At 39.4% G+C, this 26,631-nt stretch overlaps 1 protein-coding gene across 1 annotated transcript in view; it reads right to left on the bottom strand.

Moving 5' to 3' along the window:
- The window catches only part of LOC131937347 (kinesin-like protein KIF21A), a 52,214-nt gene that overhangs the window by 2,816 nt on the left and 22,767 nt on the right, over positions 1 to 26,631 (bottom strand). The window contains exons 12-39 of the mRNA XM_059294690.1: positions 26,226 to 26,418; positions 25,931 to 25,997; positions 25,488 to 25,769; positions 23,299 to 23,383; positions 22,991 to 23,054; positions 22,794 to 22,823; positions 20,853 to 21,047; positions 20,386 to 20,585; positions 19,871 to 20,047; positions 19,664 to 19,754; positions 19,329 to 19,414; positions 18,777 to 18,845; positions 18,120 to 18,191; positions 16,933 to 17,052; positions 16,615 to 16,713; positions 15,573 to 15,735; positions 15,069 to 15,114; positions 13,389 to 13,467; positions 13,265 to 13,288; positions 9,373 to 9,674; positions 9,094 to 9,174; positions 8,420 to 8,554; positions 7,937 to 8,067; positions 7,637 to 7,820; positions 6,152 to 6,313; positions 5,862 to 5,970; positions 4,972 to 5,142; positions 3,118 to 3,317 (exon numbers count right to left, since the gene is read on the bottom strand). Coding sequence (XP_059150673.1) covers positions 3,118 to 3,317; positions 4,972 to 5,142; positions 5,862 to 5,970; positions 6,152 to 6,313; positions 7,637 to 7,820; positions 7,937 to 8,067; positions 8,420 to 8,554; positions 9,094 to 9,174; positions 9,373 to 9,674; positions 13,265 to 13,288; positions 13,389 to 13,467; positions 15,069 to 15,114; positions 15,573 to 15,735; positions 16,615 to 16,713; positions 16,933 to 17,052; positions 18,120 to 18,191; positions 18,777 to 18,845; positions 19,329 to 19,414; positions 19,664 to 19,754; positions 19,871 to 20,047; positions 20,386 to 20,585; positions 20,853 to 21,047; positions 22,794 to 22,823; positions 22,991 to 23,054; positions 23,299 to 23,383; positions 25,488 to 25,769; positions 25,931 to 25,997; positions 26,226 to 26,418 — 3,617 coding nt within the window. The remainder of the gene's footprint in view (positions 1 to 3,117; positions 3,318 to 4,971; positions 5,143 to 5,861; positions 5,971 to 6,151; positions 6,314 to 7,636; positions 7,821 to 7,936; positions 8,068 to 8,419; positions 8,555 to 9,093; positions 9,175 to 9,372; positions 9,675 to 13,264; positions 13,289 to 13,388; positions 13,468 to 15,068; positions 15,115 to 15,572; positions 15,736 to 16,614; positions 16,714 to 16,932; positions 17,053 to 18,119; positions 18,192 to 18,776; positions 18,846 to 19,328; positions 19,415 to 19,663; positions 19,755 to 19,870; positions 20,048 to 20,385; positions 20,586 to 20,852; positions 21,048 to 22,793; positions 22,824 to 22,990; positions 23,055 to 23,298; positions 23,384 to 25,487; positions 25,770 to 25,930; positions 25,998 to 26,225; positions 26,419 to 26,631) is intronic.

Below are 26,631 nucleotides of genomic sequence, written 5' to 3'. Positions count from 1 at the left end.
TGCTTCTCTCCATCTCTATATTCCATTAACCTATTCCCCCCTCCACCAAGAACACATGTAATTGTTTCTATCCATCTCTATATTCCATTAACCTATTCCCCCCTCCACCAAGAACACATGTAATTGCTTCTCTCCATCTCTATATTCCATTAACCTATTCCCCCCTCCACCAAGAACACATGTAATTGTTTCTATCCATCTCTATATTCCATTAACCTATTCCCCCCTCCACCAAGAACACATGTAATTGCTTCTCTCCATCTCTATATTCCATTAACCTATTCCCCCCTCCACCAAGAACACATGTAATTGTTTCTATCCATCTCTATATTCCATTAACCTATTCCCCCCTCCACCAAGAACACATGTAATTGCTTCTCTCCATCTCTATATTCCATTAACCTATTCCCCCCTCCACCAAGAACACATGTAATTGTTTCTATCCATCTCTATATTCCATTAACCTATTCCCCCCTCCACCAAGAACACATGTAATTGCTTCTCTCCATCTCTATATTCCATTAACCTATTCCCCCCTCCACCAAGAACACATGTAATTGCTTCTCTCCATCTCTATATTCCATTAACCTATTCCCCCCTCCACCAAGAACACATGTAATTGCTTCTCTCCATCTCTATATCCCATTAACCTATTCCCCCCCCCCCACCAAGAACACATGTAATTGCTTCTCTCCATCTCTATATCCCATTAACCTATTCCCCCCCTCCCCCTCCCCCAAGAACACATGTAATTGTTTCTATCCATCTCTATATGCCATTAACCTATTCCCCCCTCCCCCAAGAACACATGTAATTGCTTCTCTCCATCTCTATATTCCATTAACCTATTCCCCCCTCCACCAAGAACACATGTAATTGTTTCTATCCATCTCTATATTCCATTAACCTATTCCCCCCCCCCCCCTCCACCAAGAACACATGTAATTGCTTCTCTCCATCTCTATATTCCATTAACCTATTCCCCCCTCCACCAAGAACACATGTAATTGTTTCTATCCATCTCTATATTCCATTAACCTATTCCCCCCTCCACCAAGAACACATGTAATTGCTTCTCTCCATCTCTATATTCCATTAACCTATTCCCCCCTCCACCAAGAACACATGTAATTGTTTCTATCCATCTCTATATTCCATTAACCTATTCCCCCCTCCACCAAGAACACATGTAATTGCTTCTCTCCATCTCTATATTCCATTAACCTATTCCCCCCTCCACCAAGAACACATGTAATTGTTTCTATCCATCTCTATATTCCATTAACCTATTCCCCCCTCCACCAAGAACACATGTAATTGCTTCTCTCCATCTCTATATTCCATTAACCTATTCCCCCCTCCACCAAGAACACATGTAATTGTTTCTATCCATCTCTATATTCCATTAACCTATTCCCCCCTCCACCAAGAACACATGTAATTGCTTCTCTCCATCTCTATATTCCATTAACCTATTCCCCCCTCCACCAAGAACACATGTAATTGCTTCTCTCCATCTCTATATTCCATTAACCTATTCCCCCCTCCACCAAGAACACATGTAATTGCTTCTCTCCATCTCTATATTCCATTAACCTATTCCCCCCTCCACCAAGAACACATGTAATTGCTTCTCTCCATCTCTATATCCCATTAACCTATTCCCCCCCCCCCACCAAGAACACATGTAATTGCTTCTCTCCATCTCTATATTCCATTAACCTATTCCCCCCTCCACCAAGAACACATGTAATTGCTTCTCTCCATCTCTATATGCCATTAACCTATTCCCCCCTCCCCCCCTCCCCCAAGAACACATGTAATTGCTTCTCTCCATCTCTATATGCCATTAACCTATTCCCCCCTCCACCAAGAACACATGTAATTGCTTCTCTCCATCTCTATATTCCATTAACCTATTCCCCCCCCCCCTCCCCCAAGAACACATGTAATTGCTTCTCTCCATCTCTATATTCCATTAACCTATTCCCCCCTCCACCAAGAACACATGTAATTGCTTCTCTCCATCTCTATATCCCATTAACCTATTCCCCCCTCCACCAAGAACACATTTACCCTAGTCCAATCCCTGTTAGTATAACAAGTCTGAGATGGGAAATATTCTGCTGCCAACAACATTACACAACTGAAAACTTCTCTAAACACAGTTAGATGTTATTAAATTAGACACTGTTAGAAATGTAGATAGATATTGTTCAATTATTGGGTTAGGAAGCCATCTACTGTTAGTTAGGATTTTCTAGATATATTAGATATGCTCAATTAGTTATTATGTGGAATAAAACAAAAAGCAGTTTCTAGTACTAATAAAAAAAGTTGACAAGATACAAGTAGCATGTATGGTGTATCAAACTACACAGATCTGTTAGGTTTACACAAGCAAGCAGTATTCACTGGCTGTGTATCAAACTGCACAAGATCTGTTAGGTTTACACAAGCAAGCAGTATTCACTGGCTGTGTATCAAACTGCACAAGATCTGTTAGGTTTACACAAGCAAGCAGTATCCATTGGCTGTGTATCAAACTACACAGATCTGTTAGGTTTACACAAGCAAGCAATATTCACTGGCTGTGTATCAAACTACACAGATCTGTTAGGTTTACACAAGCAAGCAATATTCACTGGCTGTGTATCAAACTACACAGATCTGTTAGGTTTACACAAGCAAGCAGTATCCACTGGCTGTGTATCAAACTACACAGATCTGTTAGGTTTACACAAGCAAGCAGTATCCACTGGCTGTGTATCAAACTACACAGATCTGTTAGGTTTACACAAGCAAGCAGTATCCACTGGCTGTGTATCAAGCTACACAGATCTGTTAGGTTTACACAAGCAAGCAATATTCACTGGCTGTGTATCAAACTACACAGATCTGTTAGGTTTACACAAGCAAGCAGTATTCACTGGCTGTGTATCAAACTATACAGATCTGTTAGGTTTACACAAGCAAGCAATATTCACTGGCTGTGTATCAAACTACACAGATCTGTTAGGTTTACACAAGCAAGCAATATTCACTGGCTGTGTATCAAACTACACAGATCTGTTAGGTTTACACAAGCAGTATTCACTGACTGTGTATCAAACTCACTTGGATGCTGTGAAAATGGATGTGGAGTTGGTTGCTATACTGTTGATGGGAGAAGGATGGGCCCGTAGTTCCCCCAAACAAAGGCAAGTGTCTGGATGCCACATCTTGAGGAGGCCACCGCGGCACCCACTCAGCAAAATGTTGGTACCAGGTATGAAGTCTAAGGCACAAACCCAGTCTTTGTGGGCTCCATTGATGGACTACAAGAAAAACAAGAGTACGCCTGTTGAACCAGATGTCACAAGATGAATGATCAGTAAAATATGTATGTCCTCACAGTGTCATTTCTAGACAAGTCTGAAGGTTTGCAGGCTGGTCAATCTCACACACAGCCATGTTCTCTGTCTAGACTTGTAAGATCAAACTTAACTTTCTTGTCTTCTAAAGCTAACCCTATCTAGCCTTCTAAAGCTTAACCCTATCTAGCCTTCTAAAGCTTAACGCTATCTAGCCTTCTAAAGCTTAACCCTATCTAGCCTTCTAAAGCTTAACCCTATCTAGCCTTCTAAAGCTTAACCCTATCTAGCCTTCTAAAGCTTAACCCTATCTAGCCTTCTAAAGCTTAACCTTATCTAGCCTTCTAAAGCTTAACCCTATCTAGCCTTCTAAAGCTTAACCCTATCTAGCCTTCTAAAGCTTAAACCTATCTAGCCTTCTAAAGCTTAACTTTGATTGTTTAGACGTCTGAAGTGGTTATTGAGAGTAAACAGAAACCATATAAAAATGTTAAAATTAACAAGCATTTAATGCACTGAAAATTTTTATAAATCAATTAGCATGCCCGTCCACAGGCATTGCTGCAGGGTTAGAAGAAAGTCTGTGGATAGCCCGGCCGAATCGCACCAGATTCAGTTTAGTGAATGACTATAATGCCCCATTGTATCCATAGTCTATCGCACTGCTGAAAAAGAACGTAGGTGCAATAGCGCTCAGGGGATAGCCCGGGGCGCCACATCACACCCTGCAGAGATGCCGGAGGACGCGCCTGATTTGGTGAGCGACTATAGCAACCCGTTGTATCCATAGCCAATCAAAATGTTTAAAATGAACATAGGTGCCATGGTGCTGCCGGGGAGCCATAGAACGCGCCTGATTTAATAAAGTCAACAATTATTGTTGCCCATCCTGTCTTTAGTGTATAGCCTTTTATTGAAACGAATGTAGGCTCCATATTGCTTGCAGGGGAGACTGGGGCGGTTCAGGTCGCAAAAACGATGGGGCGCCTGTTGCAGTTTTACACTGAATATAGTAGTATCCCTTACCTGCTATGCATGACCCCCGATTAACGTATGCCAAGTGCTAACATAGCCGCTCTGGAACTCTGGGCGCCAAACTGTGTATTGATGAAAATCGCACCCTCTGGGGCACAGCCCATAAATTTTAAATTGAAAAATTAGAGTAAATTTTTTTGCAGAAACCTCCCCTGGAATGTTCTAATCCACTCTCCAAAGTTTAAAGAGGATTGGATGAACGGTGTCAAACTGCAATTGACTTGTATTTTTATGTACCTTATATAGAGAAGAATCAAATCGTGCCATGCCGGGCACCACCCCTGCGAACTGTTCTTGCAGATACCTCCTCAGGAGCATTCTCTAAAAACTTCGGCGCCAAGTCACACCCTTATAATCTCCCCTTTTATAACTGAATTTAGTAATCTTTTAATAAAATTTTAATGATTAATTTAATGTCTAATTAGATTGAAAAATAGATAACCTTGCATTGCCATCAAAGTTGAACACGTTTGAAAAGTTTGAACAAAATCGGTGCATTAGAAATGGATCAAAATTGTATGCCACAAACAAGCAAACAGACAGAAGTTGTGAAGTAAATAAAAGCTTATATAAGTGAACCCACATGTTTGAGCTGGTTAGACTTTAAGTCCCACTTCTTGATGCACATGTCTCTGGATCCACTAAACAGGGTGTCTGAGGCCAGCGCTAGGGCCTGGATGCCGTCATAGTGGGGGGGCTCCAGGTTAAACTTGGGGCTCAGCACTCCAGCTGCATCTTCTATCACCTCAAACACCTGCAGCACACAAACTTACTTCATTCAATCATACAGGTTAAACTTGGGGCTCAGCACTCCAGCTGCATCTTCTATCACCTCAAACACCTGCAGCACACAAACTTACTTCAGGCATTCAATTATACAGCTGGCATTCAATCATACAGCTGGCATTCAATCATACAGCTGGCATTCAATTACACAGCTGGCATTCAATTACACAACTGGCATTCAATTACACAGCTGGCATTCAATTACACAGCTGGCATTCAATTATACAGCTGGCATTCAATCATACGGCTGGCATTCAATCACACAGCTGTCATTCAGACACACAGCTGGCATTCAATCATACAGCTGGCATTCAATTACACAGCTGGCATTCAATCACACAGCTGGCATTCAATCACACAGCTGGCATTCAATCACACAGCTGGCATTCAATCACACAGCTGGCATTCAATCACACAGCTGGCATTCAATCATACAGCTGGCATTCAATTACACAGCTGGCATTCAGACACACAGCTGGCATTCAATCATACAGCTGGCATTCAATCATACAGCTGGTATTCAATCATACAGCTGGCATTCAATCACACAGCTGGCATTCAATCACACAGCTGGCATTCAATCATACAGCTGGCATTCAATTACACAGCTGGCATTCAATCATACAGCTGGCATTCAATCACACAGCTGGCATTTAAAGATACAGCTTGCATTCAACCCATTCCTACCTTAATGTAATGATCCTTTGATCCAGAAATGACCCGTCTGTTGTCAGTGTCCACCACCAAAGACATGACTGGAGCCTGATGACCACTCAGTTTCCCAGCCAGGCTAAACCTTCAAGTGACAAAACTCAAGTGTAACTAGTTCAACCAAGATTAGTCTATTACAACAAAACACTCTCACTATAACTAGCCATCAATAACAATAACACTTAATTGCTTACATTTACTGCCTTGTTAAACCTGTCTAACCATAACCCTAACCCACACACTGCATGAAACCATCTAAACCAAACCTTCTTAGGTCCCAGATTTGAACAGCATTTCCAGCAGCACAAAAAAGTGTTTTGCCATCTGTGCTGATCTGGAGATCATTGATCTGATGGTCACGGCTGGAGGAGTCACTCTGGCGGTTGCTGGTCAAGGTAGGGAGTCCACTGGTAGTTAGGCCAGCAGAGCTGTAGATGTAGGCCACAGACCAGATTATAGCAGACGCAAGACAGGAATAAAGCAGACACAAGACAGGAATAAAGCAGACACAAGACAGGAATAAAGCTAACACAAGACTGGAATAAAGCAAACACAAGACAGGAATAAAGCAGACACAAGACAGGAATAAAGCAAACACAAGACAGGAATAAAGCAGACACAAGACAGGAATAAAGCAGACACAAGACAGGAATAAAGCTAACACAAGACTGGAATAAAGCAAACACAAGACAGGAATAAAGCAGACACAAGACAGGAATAAAGCAAACACAAGACAGGAATAAAGCAGACACAAGACAGGAATAAAGCAAACACAAGACAGGAATAAAGCAGACACAAGACAGGAATAAAGCAAACACAAGACAGGAATAAAGCAGACACAAGACAGGAATAAAGCAGACACAAGACAGGAATAAATCAGACACAAGACAGGAATAAAGCAGACACAAGACTGGAATAAAGCAGACACAAGACAGGAATAAAGCAGACACAAGACTGGAATAAAGCAGACACAAGACAGGAATAAAGCAGACACAAGACAGGAATAAAGCAGACACAAGACAGGAATAAAGCTAACACAAGACTGGAATAAAGCAAACACAAGACAGGAATAAAGCAGACACAAGACAGGAATAAAGCAAACACAAGACAGGAATAAAGCAGACACAAGACAGGAATAAATCAGACACAAGACAGGAATAAAGCAGACACAAGACTGGAATAAAGCAGACACAAGACAGGAATAAAGCAGACACAAGACTGGAATAAAGCAGACACAAGACAGGAATAAAGCAGACACAAGACAGGAATAAAGCAGACACAAGACAGGAATAAAGCAGACACAAGACAGGAATAAAGCAGACACAAGACAGGAATAAAGCTAACACAAGACTGGAATAAAGCAAACACAAGACAGGAATAAAGCAGACACAAGACAGGAATAAAGCAAACACAAGACAGAAATAAAGCAGACACAAGACAGAAATAAAGCAGACACAAGACAGGAATAAAGCAGACACAAGACAGGAATAAAGCAGACACAAGACAGGAATAAAGCAGACACAAGACAGGAATAAAGCTAACACAAGACTGGAATAAAGCAGACACAAGACAGGAATAAAGCAGACACAAGACTGGAATAAATCAGACACAAGACAGGAATAAAGCAGACACAAGACTGGAATAAAGCAATAAAGCAGACACAAGACTGGAATAAAGCAATAAAGCAGACACAAGACTGGAATAAATCAGACACAAGACTGGAATAAATCAGACACAAGAAAAAAAATGACCTGAGTGTTTTAATACAAGATTCTGATCCTCTCCTCATGTCCCAGACTCTAATGTATGACTGAGAGACTGTGAACACCAGCTGACTCCGTGGACAGAAAGTCACCTTTAGGACATTGCTTGGATGACCAGGAAACGATACAAGCTCTTTTCCTGTTCCTAGGTCCCAAGTTTTGGCAGTGCGATCTGTTTCAGAAAAAATACAAATCTTAGATCTGAGAAACATTCTGCTTAGATGACAGCAAGCTAAGGCTGTGAGGAAGCCAACATGTATCTACATGACAAGAAAGCAAGAGGGGAACCTTTGCTTCCAGTAAACAGCAGGTGGTCGGTGGCAAAGACAGAGAGGACAGCTTTTGTGTGGCCCTCGGCTCTGTGGGTACAGCTTAACATGGCCCGGCCCATGACTCGATTGGATGGAATTATGTTTCCCCTGTAACAAGATTTCATTTATAATGACCAGCTAGTAACAAGGTCATGATGACCAGCTAGTAACAAGATCATGATGACCAGCTAGTAACAAGATCATGATGACCAGCTAGTAACAAGATCGTGATGACCAGCTAGTAACAAGATCATGATGACCAGCTAGTAACAAGATCGTGATGACCAGCTTGTTACAAGGTCATGATGACCAGCTTGTTACAAGGTTATAATGACCAGCTTGTTACAAGGTCATGATGACCAGCTAGTAATAGATCATGAAGCAAACAAATAATACAAAACCAACATAACTAACTAGGATATAGAATTAACAGAATTAGTGAGCCGGCTGTTTATTTTACCTGTCCAGATTAGGCGATGGATTGGCTGTGTTACTGCTCAGCCTTGAGAAAACATTTTCATCAGAGCTCCTGGACAGGGACCTTCTAATCATGGTGGGGGAAGCTGGTGGGGTAGTGTCTGATGATGTGTCACCCCTGTTTAATAGGACAAATGCAACTTTTCTTTAAAAAGAGATAAGACTTATTAGACTTTAAGCTCACACTGTGAAAGAAAAGCTACTCAACTTTTCTTTCAATGTGTAAATAATATAGAACCCTGACCTTGGCTGACCAGAGGCCTGTAGAACCCTGACCTTGGCTGACCAGAGGCCTGTAGAACCCTTACTGACCCAAGGCCTGTAGAACCCTGACTGACCCAAGGCCTGTAGAACCCTGACCCTGGCTGACCAGAGGCCTGTAGAACCCTGACCCTGGCTGACCAGAGGCCTGTAGAACCCTTACTGACCCAAGGCCTGTAGAACCCTGACTGACCCAAGGCCTGTAGAACCCTGACCCTGGCTGACCAGAGGCCTGTAGAACCCTGACCCTGACTGACCAAAGGCCTGTAGAACCCTGACCTTGGCTGACCCAAGGCCTGTAGAACCCTGACCTTGGCTGACCAAATGCCTGTAGAACCCTGACCCTGACTGACCAAATGCCTGTAGAACCCTGGTTGACCAGAGGCCTGTACTCACATAGAACTGGAGCGGGATAGTACTTTACGAGACAACATGGGAGATGACTCAATTTCCTTTCTGCGGAGCACTGGAGATGGTCTAAGAAGAAAATTTTTATCCATGAGATCAATTACACAATTGTAAAATAATAACTTGCATTTGTTTCTCATCTAGCACAACTGTAATGAAGTAAATACATATTTTCCTAAACAGATGGGAGTGAATGAGTTGCTCCATGAATCTAAATGTGCCTTTCAAACCCCAACACATATCTGCTACAGAGTGGTGGACATTTACCTGGGAATGACAGACTTTGGTTTAGAAGGTACTCGTGGAGCTGGCATTAGGGTAGTGCCACCATCTCCTTCCTCATCATCAACACTGGCCTGCTCATTAAAGCCTGGACTGACATCTCCACCATCCCCTGTACTCACGCTGCTTGTGCTACCCTCACCCACACTTTTGGACATGTCACTGATAGACAGCACAGGTAGACCAGGTGAACCATGTTCATTTGGAGATTCCAGGAGAGGCAGCAGAGCAGGTGCAGGATCTCCAGCATAGAGCAGGTCATGTGCAGTGGCTGTCTTTTTCCTGGCCTACACCATACAACATAACAACATCAGCTTTATACTGGCCTACACCATAGAACATAACATCATCAGCTTTATACTGGCCTACACCATACAACATAACATCATCAGCTTTATACTGGCCTAAACCACACAACATAACATCATCAGCTTTATACTGGCCTAAACCACACAACATAACATCATCAGCTTTATACTGGCCTACACCATACAACATAACAACATCAGCTTTATACTGGCCTACACCATACAACATAACAACAGCTTTATACTGGCCTACACCATACAACATCAGCTTTATACTGGCCTACACCATACAACATAACATCATCAGCTTTATACTGGCCTACACCATACAACATCAGCTTTATACTGGCCTACACCATACAACATCAGCTTTATACTGGCCTACACCATACAACATCAGCTTTATACTGGCCTACACCATACAACATAACATCATCAGCTTTATACTGGCCTACACCATACAACATAACATCAGCTTTATACTGGCCTACACCATACAACATCAGCTTTATACTGGCCTACACCATACAACATCAGCTTTATACTGGCCTACACCATACAACATCAGCTTTATACTGGCCTACACCATACAACATAACATCAGCTATATACTGGCCTACACCATACAACATAACATCTTCAGCTTTATACTGGCCTACACCATACAACATAACATCAGCTTTATACTGGCCTACACCATACAACATAACATCAGCTTTATACTGGCCTATACCATACAACATCAGCTTTATACTGGCCTAAACCATACAACATAACATCATCAGCTTTATACTGGCCTACACCATACAACATCAGCTTTATACTGGCCTACACCATACATCATCAGCTTTATACTGGCCTACACCATACAACATAACATCAGCTTTATACTGGCCTATACCATACAACATCAGCTTTATACTGGCCTACACCATACAACATCAGCTTTATACTGGCCTACACCATACAACATAACATCATCAGCTTTATACTGGCCTACACCATACAACATAACATCAGCTTTATACTGGCCTACACCATACAACATCAGCTTTATACTGGCCTACACCATACAACATCAGCTTTATACTGGCCTACACCATACAACATCAGCTTTATACTGGCCTACACCATACAACATAACATCAGCTTTATACTGGCCTACACCATACAACATAACATCTTCAGCTTTATACTGGCCTACACCATACAACATAACATCAGCTTTATACTGGCCTACACCATACAACATAACATCAGCTTTATACTGGCCTATACCATACAACATCAGCTTTATACTGGCCTAAACCATACAACATAACATCATCAGCTTTATACTGGCCTACACCATACAACATCAGCTTTATACTGGCCTACACCATACATCATCAGCTTTATACTGGCCTACACCATACAACATAACATCAGCTTTATACTGGCCTATACCATACAACATCAGCTTTATACTGGCCTAAACCATACAACATAACATCATCAGCTTTATACTGGCCTACACCATACAACATCAGCTTTATACTGGCCTACACCATACATCATCAGCTTTATACTGGCCTACACCATACAACATCAGCTTTATACTGGCCTACACCATACAACATAACATCAGCTTTATACTGGCCTACACCATACAACATCAGCTTTATACTGGCCTACACCATACAACATAACATCATCAGCTTTATACTGGCCTACACCATACAACATAACATCAGCTTTATACTGGCCTACACCATACAACATAACATCTTCAGCTTTATACTGGCCTACACCATACAACATCAGCTTTATACTGGCCTACACCATACAACATCAGCTTTATACTGGCCTACACCATACAACATCAGCTTTATACTGGCCTACACCATACAACATCAGCTTTATACTGGCCTACACCATACAACATCAGCTTTATACTGGCCTACACCATACAACATCAGCTTTATACTGGCCTACACCATACAACATAACATCATCAGCTTTATACTGGCCTACACCATACAACATAACATCAGCTTTATACTGGCCTACACCATACAACATAACATCAGCTTTATACAGGCCTACACAATATAGTTATAGATGATGTTATGTTGTATGGTGTAGGGGTGATTTATTTAACTTGTCTAAGTAGTTGAGTTATTGTCTGACGTAACCAATTGACCATGTAACTTAACTTAGATGAAGATTCCAGCAAGATGATAAAATAGCTAACTTATATGAAGATTTCAGTACAATGCAAAAAAAATGTTTTGCAATCTACCAGAAAAATGAAAAACTGGAATTTAATGAGGATATTCAAGTAACTGTCAAAGAATGATATATAAATGTGTGTTTGTGTGTGTATGTGCATCTCCCCCCTCTCTCTCTCTCTCTCAATCTATCAATAGATATGGATGAAGAGATAGATATATAACATAAAAATACACAATGACCCTAGTTCTTTTTGCAAAGTTTAGAATTTTCTGTAATAATAACCAGTTTCATGCACATTACTCTAATTCTAGTCAATACTCTGCACTATATACACAACAGCGCCAACATCTTGTACAAATAGTTAACACAACCCACCACAGAGAAATAAGAATACATTACAGCAAGGGTAATTCGTTCACATTAGAAAACTAGAGACAGACCCAGACAAGCACGCAGGTTTTCAGGGAGCAGTGAGGCCAAAAAAGGGGCTATAATATTATGTATGTTGGTATAATCATGAGTGTGTGTATATGTATATATACACATATAAATACATATATATATGTCTATATGTATATAATAAATATCTATATCTATAAACATACACACATACTACTGGACAGACCCTTCTAGTGTATGACAGATTGTGCAGAATCCCCAAAGCATTTGAACAATGGATGTATATGATTGTTGTGGGGGTATAGCTATGGCTTGAAATCAACACAAAAATCAAGTTGTCTGTTCATCATTAGTTATGGTTTAGTCCAGAAATTATTAATATAGTTTAAAATTAACCATTCAAGAAAAAACTCATTAACTTAAAATTGATTGTATTAATTACATTTAAGATAATTAGATTAATTGGCTACAGCCCTAACACATGCAATAAGAAGCAAAGACAATCATGCCTGGGTTATCATGTAGGTTTAGAGAAATGTCAAGATATAAGGATCAGAAATCTTGGGCCTCAGAAACTTTTGGTCATCTAAAAAAGGTTTGTAAACAATTTGTGTTAATGGACAGATGTTTATAAAGTCAGTCTACTGTTATTTTTTTAGCTAATGTATTGATAGAAAAATTGTGTAACAGACAGATGATTATAGTGAGTCTATTGTTATATGTTGGCTAGTGTATTGATAGAAAAATTGTGTTAACAGACAGATGATTATAGTGAGTCTATTGTTATATGTTGGCTAGTGTATTGATATAAAAATTGTGTTAACAGACAGATGATTATAGTGAGTCTATTGTTATATGTTGGCTAGTGTATTGATATAAAAATTGTGTTAACAGACATGATTATAGTGAGTCTACTATTACTTCATGCTACAAAAGAGATGGGTCTGAAATCCTACCGGCTGGGTTAGACGCAGGAACAACTGTAAAGTGAGAAAAGAATGTGGTTACAGCGTGTGGCAGCAACAAGAGGCAGACAGTGAGTGAATGATCTAAGAGGGCCACCAGAGTAAAGTTGCCTACCTTCTCTCTGCGGGCTACAGCTTCAGTTGTTGGAATTATTCTAGCTGCTGCAAAAGGGGCACCAGCAGACTCCAACATGCTGTTAATACAAAAGTTAGTTCATACAAACAGTGCACACATCCATTCAAACAGGGACCTACACTCAGTAAGGCACACACAAATAAAGGGTGCAGGGGTCCAGGACAAAAAGATGCAGATAATGATGCAGATAATGATGCAGATAATGATGCAGATAATGATGCAGATAATGATGCAGATACACAGAGTTAAAAACATGAGCCATTGAACAGATTTTAATTTGAGAGATGCAAAAATAACTTTAAAAAAAAATAAACAACTAAAATAAATATAAAACATCCTTAACACTGACATTCAGCTAAGACAGTAGACTTTCCTTAAATAACACAGTGAATGATTTGAGACAAGGAACAAGATATGACACAACTTTAGTCCTGACCAAAATCCTACCCTGATACATGTATCACTTATCTAGGATGACTCATTTATCTAGGCTAAATTACATGGTAAATATGGCATTTACAGCAACTAACAAATACCATCAAGCATTGACTCAGCCAACATCAATAACACAACACAAACACCACACAAATGACAAGACTGCCCAACACAGACACCACACAAATGACAAGACTGCCCAACACAGACACCACACAAATGACAAGACTGCCCAACACAAACACCACACAAATGACAAGACTGCCCAACACAGACAACACACAAATGACAAGACTGCCCCACACAAACACCACACAAATGACAAGACTGCCCAACACAAACACCACACAAATGACAAGACTGCCCAACACAAACACCACACAAATGACAAGACTGCCCAACACAAACACCACACAAATGACAAGACTGCCCAACACAAACACCACACAAATGACAAGACTGCCCAACACAAACACCACACAAATGACAAGACTGCCCAACACAAACACCACACAAATGACAAGACATCTGTCCTACCCTATTGACTGAGTTTGTTGTAAAAATGAAAGAGAATCAAGCACCAACTAAAGGCAAGAGCAAATGAACAAAATTCTCTAGTCAGAGAGCTAAAACAAAAAAAAATAAAAGACATCCAGATATGACCATCACATAGAAATATATCACCATTAGTCCCGGCCAAAGAGTTCAGCACAAAAATGAGAAAAAATGAGAGAAAATATGTTACTTAATATTTGATACTAGACAAACATTTGATAAGGAAGTAGCAGTAGGAAGACTGTACATGAAATTGTTGATTAAAACCAGACTAAAAACACTTGCAACAATTCAATTATTAGTTGTTATTTTTATCCCACATGGTGGACACAGTGTTTACAATTCATGCAAACAATTTTGGCATGACAGATGATGAAATGCATAAATTTACAACACGGTTAGTGGAACACTGCTTAAATAAACAATTTTGGCATGGTGGATGATGAAATGCATAAATTTACAACACGGTTAGTGCAACACTGCTTAAATAAACAATTTTGGCATGGTGGATGATGAAATGCATAAAGAAACAATGTAGACAAAAAAAATTTCTTACAATGGTTAAACTGAACCCAATAAGTCTTACAATAGCCAGTCTAAACCCAATCTAAACCCAATAAGTCTTATACTAGTCAGTCTAAACCCAATAAGTCTTACAATAGTCAATACCTTTCTGCTGGGGATGATGATGAGGAACTTGATGTAGATTCCAAATCTGAAAGTTAAGAAATTTCTTTTACACAACCTAACAACAGGCCAACCATTATTAAAAAAAAATCTATAAATCCAGTAAACAAACAATAATAAAAAGCTTTCAAATTCACTGAAAATAAGAAAAGTCTCTTTCATCCAAATCTTTGATAGCTCGTAATATCTCTTTTAGCGAACAAAGCTTTTTATAAAGAAAGCAAGTATGTTTATTTTCTTATTTCAGTGCTTTAAAAAGCTATTTATTATAATGGTTTTTTATTTGTTTTATTTTCCACTTTTTAGTCTTTAGTTTAAATAGAAGCGCGCAACAAGGCTACGACTAAAAGTATTTGGGTTATACCCAATCATTAGCTTGCGATCTCTAAAAGACAGTTATCTGCCCCAACTTAGTTGAAGGGCATCCTTAAACTAGTCATCTGAAAGAAATATTTTTTTAATAAAACAAATCTGAAAAAAACTCACCATCTGGGTCATTGTGTGTCATCAAACTGTCCACCTCAATGTTGACATGATCATCCATCATGTGACGAAGCAAATCCTGCTGGAGGGCATTGTTCAGCTCCGTCTGATGTAGTCGACTTTGTAGCTCACGCACCTCAGTCTCTCGTTGTGCAATAGATAATCCCTGGGGAGACAATAGGCTTTATGTAACAATAAACACACCATGTACCTACACAGTTCAAGCTGAACTTGGGGCTATTCAACTAGACATTTTTCAATAAACACACCATGTACCTACACAATTCAAGCTGAACTTGGGGCTATTCAACTAGACATTTTTCTATAAACACACCATGTACCTACACAATTCAAGCTGAACTTGGGGCTATTCAACTAGACATTTTTCAATAAACACACCATGTACCTACACAATTCAAGCTGAACTTGGGGCTATTCAACTAGACATTTTTCAATAAACACACCATGTACCTACACAATTCAAGCTGAACTTGGGGCTATGTAACTTGACATTTTTCAATAAACACACCATGTACCTACACAATTCAAGCTGAACTTGGGGCTATGTAACTTGACATTTTTCTATAAACACACCATGTACCTACACAATTCAAGCTGAACTTGGAGCTATTCAACTAGACATTTTTCAATAAACACCATGTACCTACACAATTCAAGCTGAACTTGCGGCTATGTAACTTGACATTTTTCTATAAACACCATGTACCTACACAATTCAAGCTGAACTTGCGGCTATGTAACTTGACATTTTTCTATAAACACCATGTACCTACACAATTCAAGCTGAACTTGCGGCTATGTAACTTGACATTTTTCTATAAACACACCATGTACCTACACAATTCAAGCTGAACTTGGAGCTATGTAAATTGACATTTAAAAATGAATGTGAGGTAAAGTAACTAGATAATTTTAACTAAACTTGTCATACTGTGGTATGACTATATACAATTATTGTAAGAAGAAAAACATAGTGGCCATAACATCTAAACAAGACAACATCAGTCTAGATAAACAAACTGACTTTCTCCAAAGCTCTCTGGTAGAACTTCTCTAAAGTATATTTGGCCTCATCAAGTGTCATAGTCTCCAGCAGTGAGCCCACCTGGAGATCACCATCTTCCTGTTGAAGACACAAGAGTTGCTCAAATAGGGGTAAACACATACAGATGACATGTCTACAGTAGTCAGGTGATGACATGTCTACAGTAGTCAGGTGATGACAACATGTCTACAGTAGTGAGGTGATGACAACATGTCTACAGTAGTGAGGTGATGACAACATGTCTACAGTAGTGAGGTGATGACAACATGTCTACAGTAGTGAGGTCATGAGGCCAACCTTAGTTTCTTCCATCTGCATTATATTGGACTGACATTCATTGATGTTTTCTTGGGCATGCAGAACCTTGTATGAGATGTCATCTATCATTTTGTTCAGCTTTGTAATAACTTCCGCAGGCTGTAGTATAAAGTAACCTGTATTAACATTTGTAATAACTTCCCTAGGCTGTAGTATAAAGTAACCTGTATTAACATTTGTAATAACTTCCCTAGGCTGTAGTATAAAGTAACCTGTATTAACATTTGTAATAACTTCCCTAGGCTGTAGTATAAAGTAACCTGTATTAACATTTGTAATAACTTCCGCTGGCTGTAGTATAAAGTAACCTGTATTAACATTTGTAATAACTTCCCTAGGCTGTAGTATAAAGTAACCTGTATTAACATTTGTAATAACTTCCGCTGGCTGTAGTATAAAATAACCTGTATTAACATTTGTAATAACTTCCGCTGGCTGTAGTATAAAGTAACCTGTATTAACATTTGTAATAACTTCCGCTGGCTGTAGTATAAAGTAACCTGTATTAACATTTGTAATAACTTCCGCTGGCTGTAGTATAAAGTAACCTGTATTAACATTTGTAATAACTTCCCCAGGCTGTAGTATAAAGTAACCTGGAATAACATTTGTAATAACTTCCCCAGGCTGTAGTATAAAGTAACCTGTATTAACATTTGTAATAACTTCCGCTGGCTGTAGTATAAAGTAACCTGTATTAACATTTGTAATAACTTCCGCTGGCTGTAGTATAAAGTAACCTGTATTAACATTTGTAATAACTTCCGCTGGCTGTAGTATAAAGTAACCTGTATTAACATTTGTAATAACTTCCCCAGGCTGTAGTATAAAGTAACCTGGAATAACATTTGGTATTGTCTGGTGTCCCACATGTAAGCTACACTAGTCACCTCTCATACATACACATGCATTCATTCATGTATGAGGTATGAAATTTACCAAATAGCACAGGTTGGTTAGTAGAAAAGAATATCAGTAGACAAACACAAAAATACATATGACATGTTTAAGCTACATCAAACAATAGCATTACTATGTTTTAATCAAGGTACAGCCTGTCTAATGTCTGACTAAAGCTGTCCAACAGTACAGCCTGTCTAATGTCTGACTAAAGCTGTCCAACAGTAGGTACAGCCTGTCTAATGTCTGACTACAGAAAAAATTACCTGATTAGTTTCAATAGCATGTATTTTCCTTCTTTCATATTTCTCTATTTCTTTAGTACATTTCTCTCGTTGCTAAAAACACAATAGAAACTAGTCAGATAAGACAAGCAACAGTTGAGTATTGATGAAGAAAAGGCATATTGCAAATATCAAGGGGTGCCTCCAGATGTGACACTACAACACATGTTTGTTACTGAACTCATAGGGTCGGAGTGGTCGAGTCGGTAAAGCTCATGGTTCCTAAACCGAAAAGTCTTGAGTTCGAACCCTCGGGCAGATGAGGCTCGTTAGCTGGGGACAGCCACTCTTCTAGGAGAGACAACTCCAAAATTAAACAACTTCTGCCTTGAAGTTTGTTCTTGGTTGGACAAAGGCTATGGAAGCAAATCCAAAAAGAAAAGCAGGCTGAAATCGGAGTCAATGGCCTCAATGGCGCATAACCAGTTGACACGTAACGCTTAATTGTGTTGGAGGCGTGGTCGAGTCGGCAAAAAGCTCATGGTTGATAAATTCGAACAAATTCTCGAGTTCAAACCCACTGGCAGATAAATCTCGATCCCCTTCAACACTAATAATTAAGAACGAAGAAGAAGAAGAAGAAGACTGAACTCATTTAGGGAATCTATTACAGTCAATGTACAGTCAATGTTCAGTTACCTTAAGCCATACATCCATGTCTCTCTCTAGCATGCTGATGGTCTGGCGTTTTGTTATCACTGAAGCAATCTGGGCAGCACAGAGTGGGAATAGAGAATGATGAGTAAAATGTAGAGATTCCAACAGTTACAGTGAGAATAAAGAATGATGAGTAAAATGTAGAGATTACAACAGTTACAGTGGGAATAAAGAATGATGAGTAAAATGTAGAGATTACAACAGTTACAGTGGGAATAAAGAATGATGAGTAAAATGTAGAGATTCCAACAGTTACAGTGGGAATAAAGAATGATGAGTAAAATGTAGAGATTACAACAGTTACAGTGGGAATAAAGAATAATGAGTAAAATGTAGAGATTCTAACAGTTACAGTGAGAATAAAGAATGATGAATAAAATGTAGAGATTCCAACAGTTACAGTGGGAATAAAGAATGATGAGTAAAATGTAGAGATTACAACAGTTACAGTGGGAATAGAGAATGATGAGAAAATGTGAAGTTTCTAACACAGTTCAAACAAATTGTGAATGCCAATAGTTATTAAACAATTACATTTTTATCAATGGAGTCCCATTTCTGTTTGGCTACTTTAGGGGAGAACTCAACTCGTTTTCTTCTGTGTCCAGTGGCTATTGGTGCTGAGGGTACACGTTGTTATAAAATGGTCAATGATACAATCAATGGTCAATAATACAATCAAAGGTTAATAACACAATCAATGGTAAATTATATAATGAATAGTAAATAATACAACCAATAGTCATTACATTGGACATTGATTTAAAAAATTATTATTTTGATATATATAGAGAGAGAGAGAGAGACTAACACCAGTACTTGTTTGCTGAGGTTTCAAGTACTGTAGTTGAACATGCAATTGTACTGACCAATGGGGATGGTGGTGGGCCTGTCATATTTCCCCACTCTTCCAGCAGCTTTATAAGACAATGGCTTTTGTTTTTTTCTGAGTGCTTCCACCTGCCAACAAAAACAACAACTAAGATAGACCAGAAAGAAAAAAAATGAGCACAGACCCCATCTAAGCAAATACAAATGACTGAGACCAGGTTACAGTCACAAGTAAAGAAGCTCACCTCCTCCTGTTTTCGTTTCAACACAGCATCTTTCTGGAGGGTTTGTCTCTCCAAGTTCTTTATGATGTTATCTCTCCTTAACTGCTCTTTACGTAGCTGACTCACTTCCTTGCTGCGCTTGGCTTCATTCAGTTTATTTTTGTCAACCTCCTCTTTCATTTGCTTCATCAGCCTCACCTAAGGAAAGAATACAGACCACTTATCTTGTAGGTACAAGTAAAAACATTGATAACTATCAACAAGTCCTCGTGGCAAAGCTGCTGTTCTGTGTGTGAATTGTTCTTCTGTATCTTGGCATATAAAGATGGCTTACCTTTGTTTTCTTCATCTCCACCAGTTCATGTTGTAAAGTTTTCAGCTGCTGTTCTGTGTGTGAATTGTTCTTCTGTATCTTGGCATATAAAGATGGCTTACCTTTGTTTTCTTCATCTCCACCAGTTCATGTTGTAAAGTTTTCAGCTGCTGTTCTGTGTGTGAATTGTTCTTCTGTATCTTGGCATATAAAGATGGCTTACCTTTGTTTTCTTCATCTCCACCAGTTCATGTTGTAAAGTTTTCAGCTGCTGTTCTGTGTGTGAATTGTTCTTCTGTATCTTGGCGTGCTTCCTCTGCTCAGCCTGCATCTTCTTGAGCTCCTCCTGCAGCTGTGCCAGCTTCCTCTCATATTCTTGTTTCACCTTCTTGATTGCATCGCTGGAGGGCTGCTGCACTTTGTCTACAACAACAGCAAACCATACTCAAACTATAGGCAGCCTTCATTTTCACACATTTTTAAATAATTACTTCAATACTGTAGGAATTGAATGGTGTAAACATGTGGGACTGACTGACTGACTGGTGTAAACATGTGGGACTGACTGACTGACTGGTGTAAACATGTGGGACTGACTGACTGACTGGTGTAAACATGTGGGACTGACTGACTGACTGGTGTAAACATGTGGGACTGGTGTAAGTAAAACCTATACTCAATAGGACCAACCTATATTGGCCAAGACTTTATCTCTCTCCATCTCTGTTTCTTTTATCTTTAGCGCCAGTTGCTGAACTTGTCCCTCATAGTGTGCCTTTAAGGAATTCATCTTTTTTTGTGTCTGTTCCAGCTCTTCTATCAGCTTTTGTTTGATGGTGATCTCACACGTTAGGTTGGCTAGATCTTCATGGACATTCTCAGAGTCTGTGTTTATACAACAAACATTTATTTTCTCTCATAGGACTTTCCTTGTCAATTATACAACAAACATTTCAAGGGATCACAAGCTTGTGAATTAAATTCATGGAACATCAATAAAGCAAAAAAATAGGGTTGAGGCTGTAGCTATGACGTTCTTTTTAATTGAATTTTTTTAAAATTTCCATCATTTAAACGTAATTTACAGTTTACTATGTAATGTTTAGTAATTAATACATTTATAAATAGTAAGAATCATTTTTTAAAACTACTATTGTATATTACTAAAAAAATATGTGAACATTTTATGTAGTTAGTCCCTTTCAAATAATCCTTACAAAATGGTCCATGACCATATGAAGTTTTATGTGCTGTTGTAGGCAACAGTTCATAAAAGGTATAGGTTTATATAGGGAGGTGAACACTCACTGTCAGAGGTACTCTATTGATTTCCTAAGGGGTTAATCTATCTTTAATGTTTTGTTTTTTTTTTTGAAAAATTTAAAGAGCATTTGTTTAGATTTGAATTATCCTAAATAATGGCTACAAAATTTGCAAAAGTTTTTTTTTGTAAATGGGATATAATTATACAGTAAAAGCAGCTTTTTTCTTTCACAACCCCACATTGTTTCATGGACTGCTGTTTCTACCCCCCATTGTTTCATGGGCTGTTGTTTCTGAGTTCAATATATGGAAATCATTTTTCCTTAGGTTAATTATAGCAAGGCAATCCACTCAAATCCAGGCACATTCTTTATATGTTAGATGGGCTGATAAGTCAAGTTTAACTTTTAAAACATTTATCAAGGGTGTGGGATTGGGAATATTAGTGACAGCAGACAGTAAATGGTCATGGCTGAGTGAACACCACAGCATCAGACAAGTAAATGGTCATGGCTGAGTGAACACCACAGCATCAGACAAGTAAATGGTCATGGCTGAGTGAACACCACAGCATCAGACAAGTAAATGGTCATGGCTGAGTGAACACCACAGCATCAGACAAGTAAATGTCATGGCTGAGTGAACACCACAGCATCAGACAAGTAAATGGTCATGGCTGAGTGAACACCACAGCATCAGACAAGTAAATGGTCATGGCTGAGTGAACACCACAGCATCAGACAAGTAAATGGTCATGGCTGAGTGAACACCACAGCATTAGACAAGTAAATGGTCATGGCTGAGTGAACACCACAGCATCAGACAAGTAAATGGTCATGGCTGAGTGAACACCACAGCATCAGACAAGTAAATGGTCATGGCTGAGTGAACACCACAGCATCAGACAAGTAAATGGTCATGGCTGAGTGAACACCACAGCATCAGACAAGTAAATGGTCATGGCTGAGTGAACACCACAGCATCAGACAAGTAAATGGTCATGGCTGAGTGAACACCACAGCATCAGACAAGTAAATGGTCATGGCTGAGTGAACACCACAGCATCAGACAAGTAAATGGTCATGGCTGAGTGAACACCACAGCATCAGACAAGTAAATGGTCATGGCTGAGTGAACACCACAGCATCAGACAAGTAAATGGTCATGGCTGAGTGAACACCACAGCATCAGACAAGTAAATGGTCATGGCTGAGTGAACACCACAGCATCAGACAAGTAAATGGTCATGGCTGAGTGAACACAACAGCATCAGACAAGTAAATGGTCATGGCTGAGTGAACACCACAGCATCAGACAAGTAAATGGTCATGGCTGAGAGGAATAAAATGGGCAAGCTATAATCTATACCTGTGTAAAGGTAATATTCCAAATCCTCAGCTGCGTTTGAGACACAAAATAATTTTAGTCAAGTTAAAACAAAATGACATCAAGAAAAAATGGTGATGATCAGATAGCATTGTTAAATTACTAGTCATCTAAAAATAATCATTACAGGAAATGGTTTTCAGGCATGACTGAAGTTGCCAGACAGGGTGAGAACATACCTGCATCATCTGAATCAAAATCTGATGAACTTTCTGTTGTGTCTGACTCATCTTCACCATTTGCCTGTACAAATAACATCAAGTTTGGTTAGGCAGAGATACTGGACAGTGGCTAACATCAATAAACATTTTGCAACTGCTCTTTATGTTTTGTTTGTATAGATCCTCTCAGATTACTACAAACATTTGTAGTGAGCAAAATGCCATTGAGTTAAGTATCACTTCTTCATAGCATTCCAGAATGACATAGAGACAGGAAGTAACAAAATAGCAAACATTGTCTAACTAGAGCTGCTAGACCATCTCACCCTTCTGACCTCATCATCAGACTTGTCTTGGCCCAGCTCATCTCTCACATCCAGCCTTGTTACATTCACATTTTCCTTGTCACTTCTGAAGTGGTCATAAACACAAATGTTACTTACTCACATCTTATAAAGTATACAAACACAAATGTTACTTACTCACATCTTACAAAGTATACAAACACAAATGTTACTTACTCACATCTTATAAAGTATACAAACACAAATGTTACTTACTCACATCTTATAAAGTATACAAACACAAATGTTACTTACTCACATCTTATAAAGTATACAAACTCAAATGTTACTTACTCACATCTTATAAAGTATACAAACACAAATGTTACTTACTCACATCTTACAAAGTATACAAACACAAATGTTACTTACTCACATCTTATAAAGTATACAAACACAAATGTTACTTACTCACATCTTATAAAGTATACAAACACAAATGTTACTTACTCACATCTTACAAAGTATACAAACACAAATGTTACTTACTCACATCTTATAAAGTATACAAACACAAATGTTACTTACTCACATCTTATAAAGTATACAAACTCAAATGTTACTTACTCACATCTTATAAAGTATACAAACACAAATGTTACTTACTCACATCTTATAAAGTATACAAACACAAATGTTACATACTCACATCTTATAAAGTATACAAACACAAATCTAAAACTGGACAGAGTTGGTTCTAAGATGTTAAAGTGGCCAGATTTGGCCTTATGATGTAAAAGTGGCCAGATTTGGGCCTAAGATGTAAAAGTGGCCAGATTTGGCCCTAGGATGTAAAAGTGGTCAGATTTGGTCCTAAGATGTAAAAGTGGCCAGATTTGGCCCTAGGATGTAAAAGTGGCCAGATTTGGTCCTAAGATGTAAAAGTGGCCAGATTTGGCCTTATGATGTAAAAGTGGCCAGATTTGGTCGTAAGATGTAAAAGTGGCCAGATTTGGCCTTATGATGTAAAAGTGGCCAGATTTGGCCCTAGGATGTAAAAGTGGCCAGATTTGGTCCTAGGATGTAAAAGTGGCCAGATTTGGTCCTGGGATGTAAAAGTGGCCAGATTTGGCCCTAGGATGTAAAAGTGGCCAGATTTGGCCCTAGGATGTAAAAGTGGCCAGATTTGGTCATAAGATGTAAAAGTGGCCAGATTTGGTCCTAGGATGTAAAAGTGGCCAGATTTGGCCCTAGGATGTAAAAGTGGCCAGATTTGGCCCTAGGATGTAAAAGTGGCCAGATTTGGCCCTAAGATGTAAAAGTGGCCAGATTTGGCCCTAGGATGTAAAAGTGGCCAGATTTGGTCCTAAGATGTAAAAGTGGCCAGATTTGGTCCTGGGATGTAAAAGTGGCCAGATTTGGCCCTAGGATGTAAAAGTGGCCAGATTTGGCCCTAGGATGTAAAAGTGGCCAGATTTGGCCCTAGGATGTAAAAGTGGCCAGATTTGGTCCTAAGATGTAAAAGTGGCCAGATTTGGCCCTAGGATGTAAAAGTGGCCAGATTTGGTCCTAGGATGTAAAAGTGGCCAGATTTGGTCCTGGGATGTAAAAGTGGCCAGATTTGGCCCTAGGATGTAAAAGTGGCCAGATTTGGCCCTAGGATGTAAAAGTGGCCAGATTTGGTCATAAGATGTAAAAGTGGCCAGATTTGGTCCTAGGATGTAAAAGTGGCCAGATTTGGCCCTAGGATGTAAAAGTGGCCAGATTTGGCCCTAGGATGTAAAAGTGGCCAGATTTGGGCCTAAGATGTAAAAGTGGCCAGATTTGGCCCTAGGATGTAAAAGTGGTCAGATTTGGTCCTAAGATGTAAAAGTGGCCAGATTTGGCCCTAGGATGTAAAAGTGGCCAGATTTGGTCCTAAGATGTAAAAGTGGCCAGATTTGGCCTTATGATGTAAAAGTGGCCAGATTTGGTCCTAAGATGTAAAAGTGGCCAGATTTGGCCTTATGATGTAAAAGTGGCCAGATTTGGCCCTAGGATGTAAAAGTGGCCAGATTTGGTCCCAGGATGTAAAAGTGGCCAGATTTGGTCCTAGGATGTAAAAGTGGCCAGATTTGGTCCCAGGATGTAAAAGTGGCCAGATTTGGCCCTAGGATGTAAAAGTGGCCAGAATTGGTCCTAAGATGTAAAAGTGGCCAGATTCAGCCAGTGAGATATGAAATTGGACTTACTCTTGGTTTAAAGATTGGGATCTTTTCTTTAGTCTTCTCATCTCCTGTTTGGCAAGGTGAAGGACCGACTTCTCTGAGGTGTCAGGTGACATGGGGGCCTCCATCCCACCAGCATAGGAGGAAGTCATGGAGGAGGACATGGACAATCTTGAGCTGGACATGAACGAGCCAGACATGAGTGACCCAGACATCATCGAGCCAGTCAGGTGGGACCCAGGGGAATGTGGTACACGGTTTCTGCTAAGTTGGTCACACAAAAACTCTGATTCTGCTAGCTTGGCTCTGAGAACAATTATTGATTTTCAATATTTAAGTAGGAATATTGTTTTCAATTACTGTTTTAATAAAATAATTTTAATCTGTAGCTTCCTGTTTGAAGCTGGTGAAGGTAAGCCTTGACATCCAAGATTTAATATCTGAACCAAATGTTTAGCAAAACTCACTTGAGCTCTTGAATTTCTTGTAGATATTTTTTTATCAGATTTGAAATATCCTCGTTGGATACTTGCCCTGGAAAAATATTGTGTGAAATAGTTGGCAAAATGTAGCATAATATAACCCTTTACCTTCCTCCTTCAGGATTTTCACTAATGTCTTCCACATGCTCTCATTCACTGTTACTGGTTGGTTTTTTTTACAAAGATTAACTAAGAGTTTTTGCAACTCTAGTCAGAAAAGAGTTATTTCCCTTGCAAAAGTTGCATGCAATTTACATAAATAATGAGTAGTTTAGCCTACCATTGGTTCCATATAAAGAAAAGACAGCAGCATCAGCCAGTAACTGTGTGTTTTTAGCATTCAATCCAACTATTGTATCCTGCATTGCTTTGATTCGTTGTCTAAGTTTGTCATTTTCTGCCTGCAACATGCTGTTTTCTGTGACCAGGTCATTGACAGACTCCACACCATCTGCATCTATAGTCCTCTTGCCCTGAGATCATACAACAGTAAATAATGGACAGTCTACTGTGGTAGGACATGGACAGTCTACTGTGGTAGGACATGGACAGTCTACTGTGGTAGGACATAGTCTACTGTGGTAGGACATAGACAGTCTACTGTGGTAGGACATGGACAGTCTACTGTGGTAGGACATGGACAGTCTACTGTGGTAGGACATAGACAGTCTACTGTGGTAGGACAT

Source organism: Physella acuta, unplaced genomic scaffold (assembly GCF_028476545.2).
Source record: "Physella acuta isolate Inbredline_101_S28 unplaced genomic scaffold, ASM2847654v3 ptg000208l, whole genome shotgun sequence".
In the NCBI taxonomy this organism is placed as follows: Eukaryota; Metazoa; Mollusca; class Gastropoda; family Physidae; genus Physella; species Physella acuta.
The sequence above is the reverse complement of the archived record's forward strand: the minus strand, read 5'-3'. Positions and strand labels throughout refer to the sequence as shown.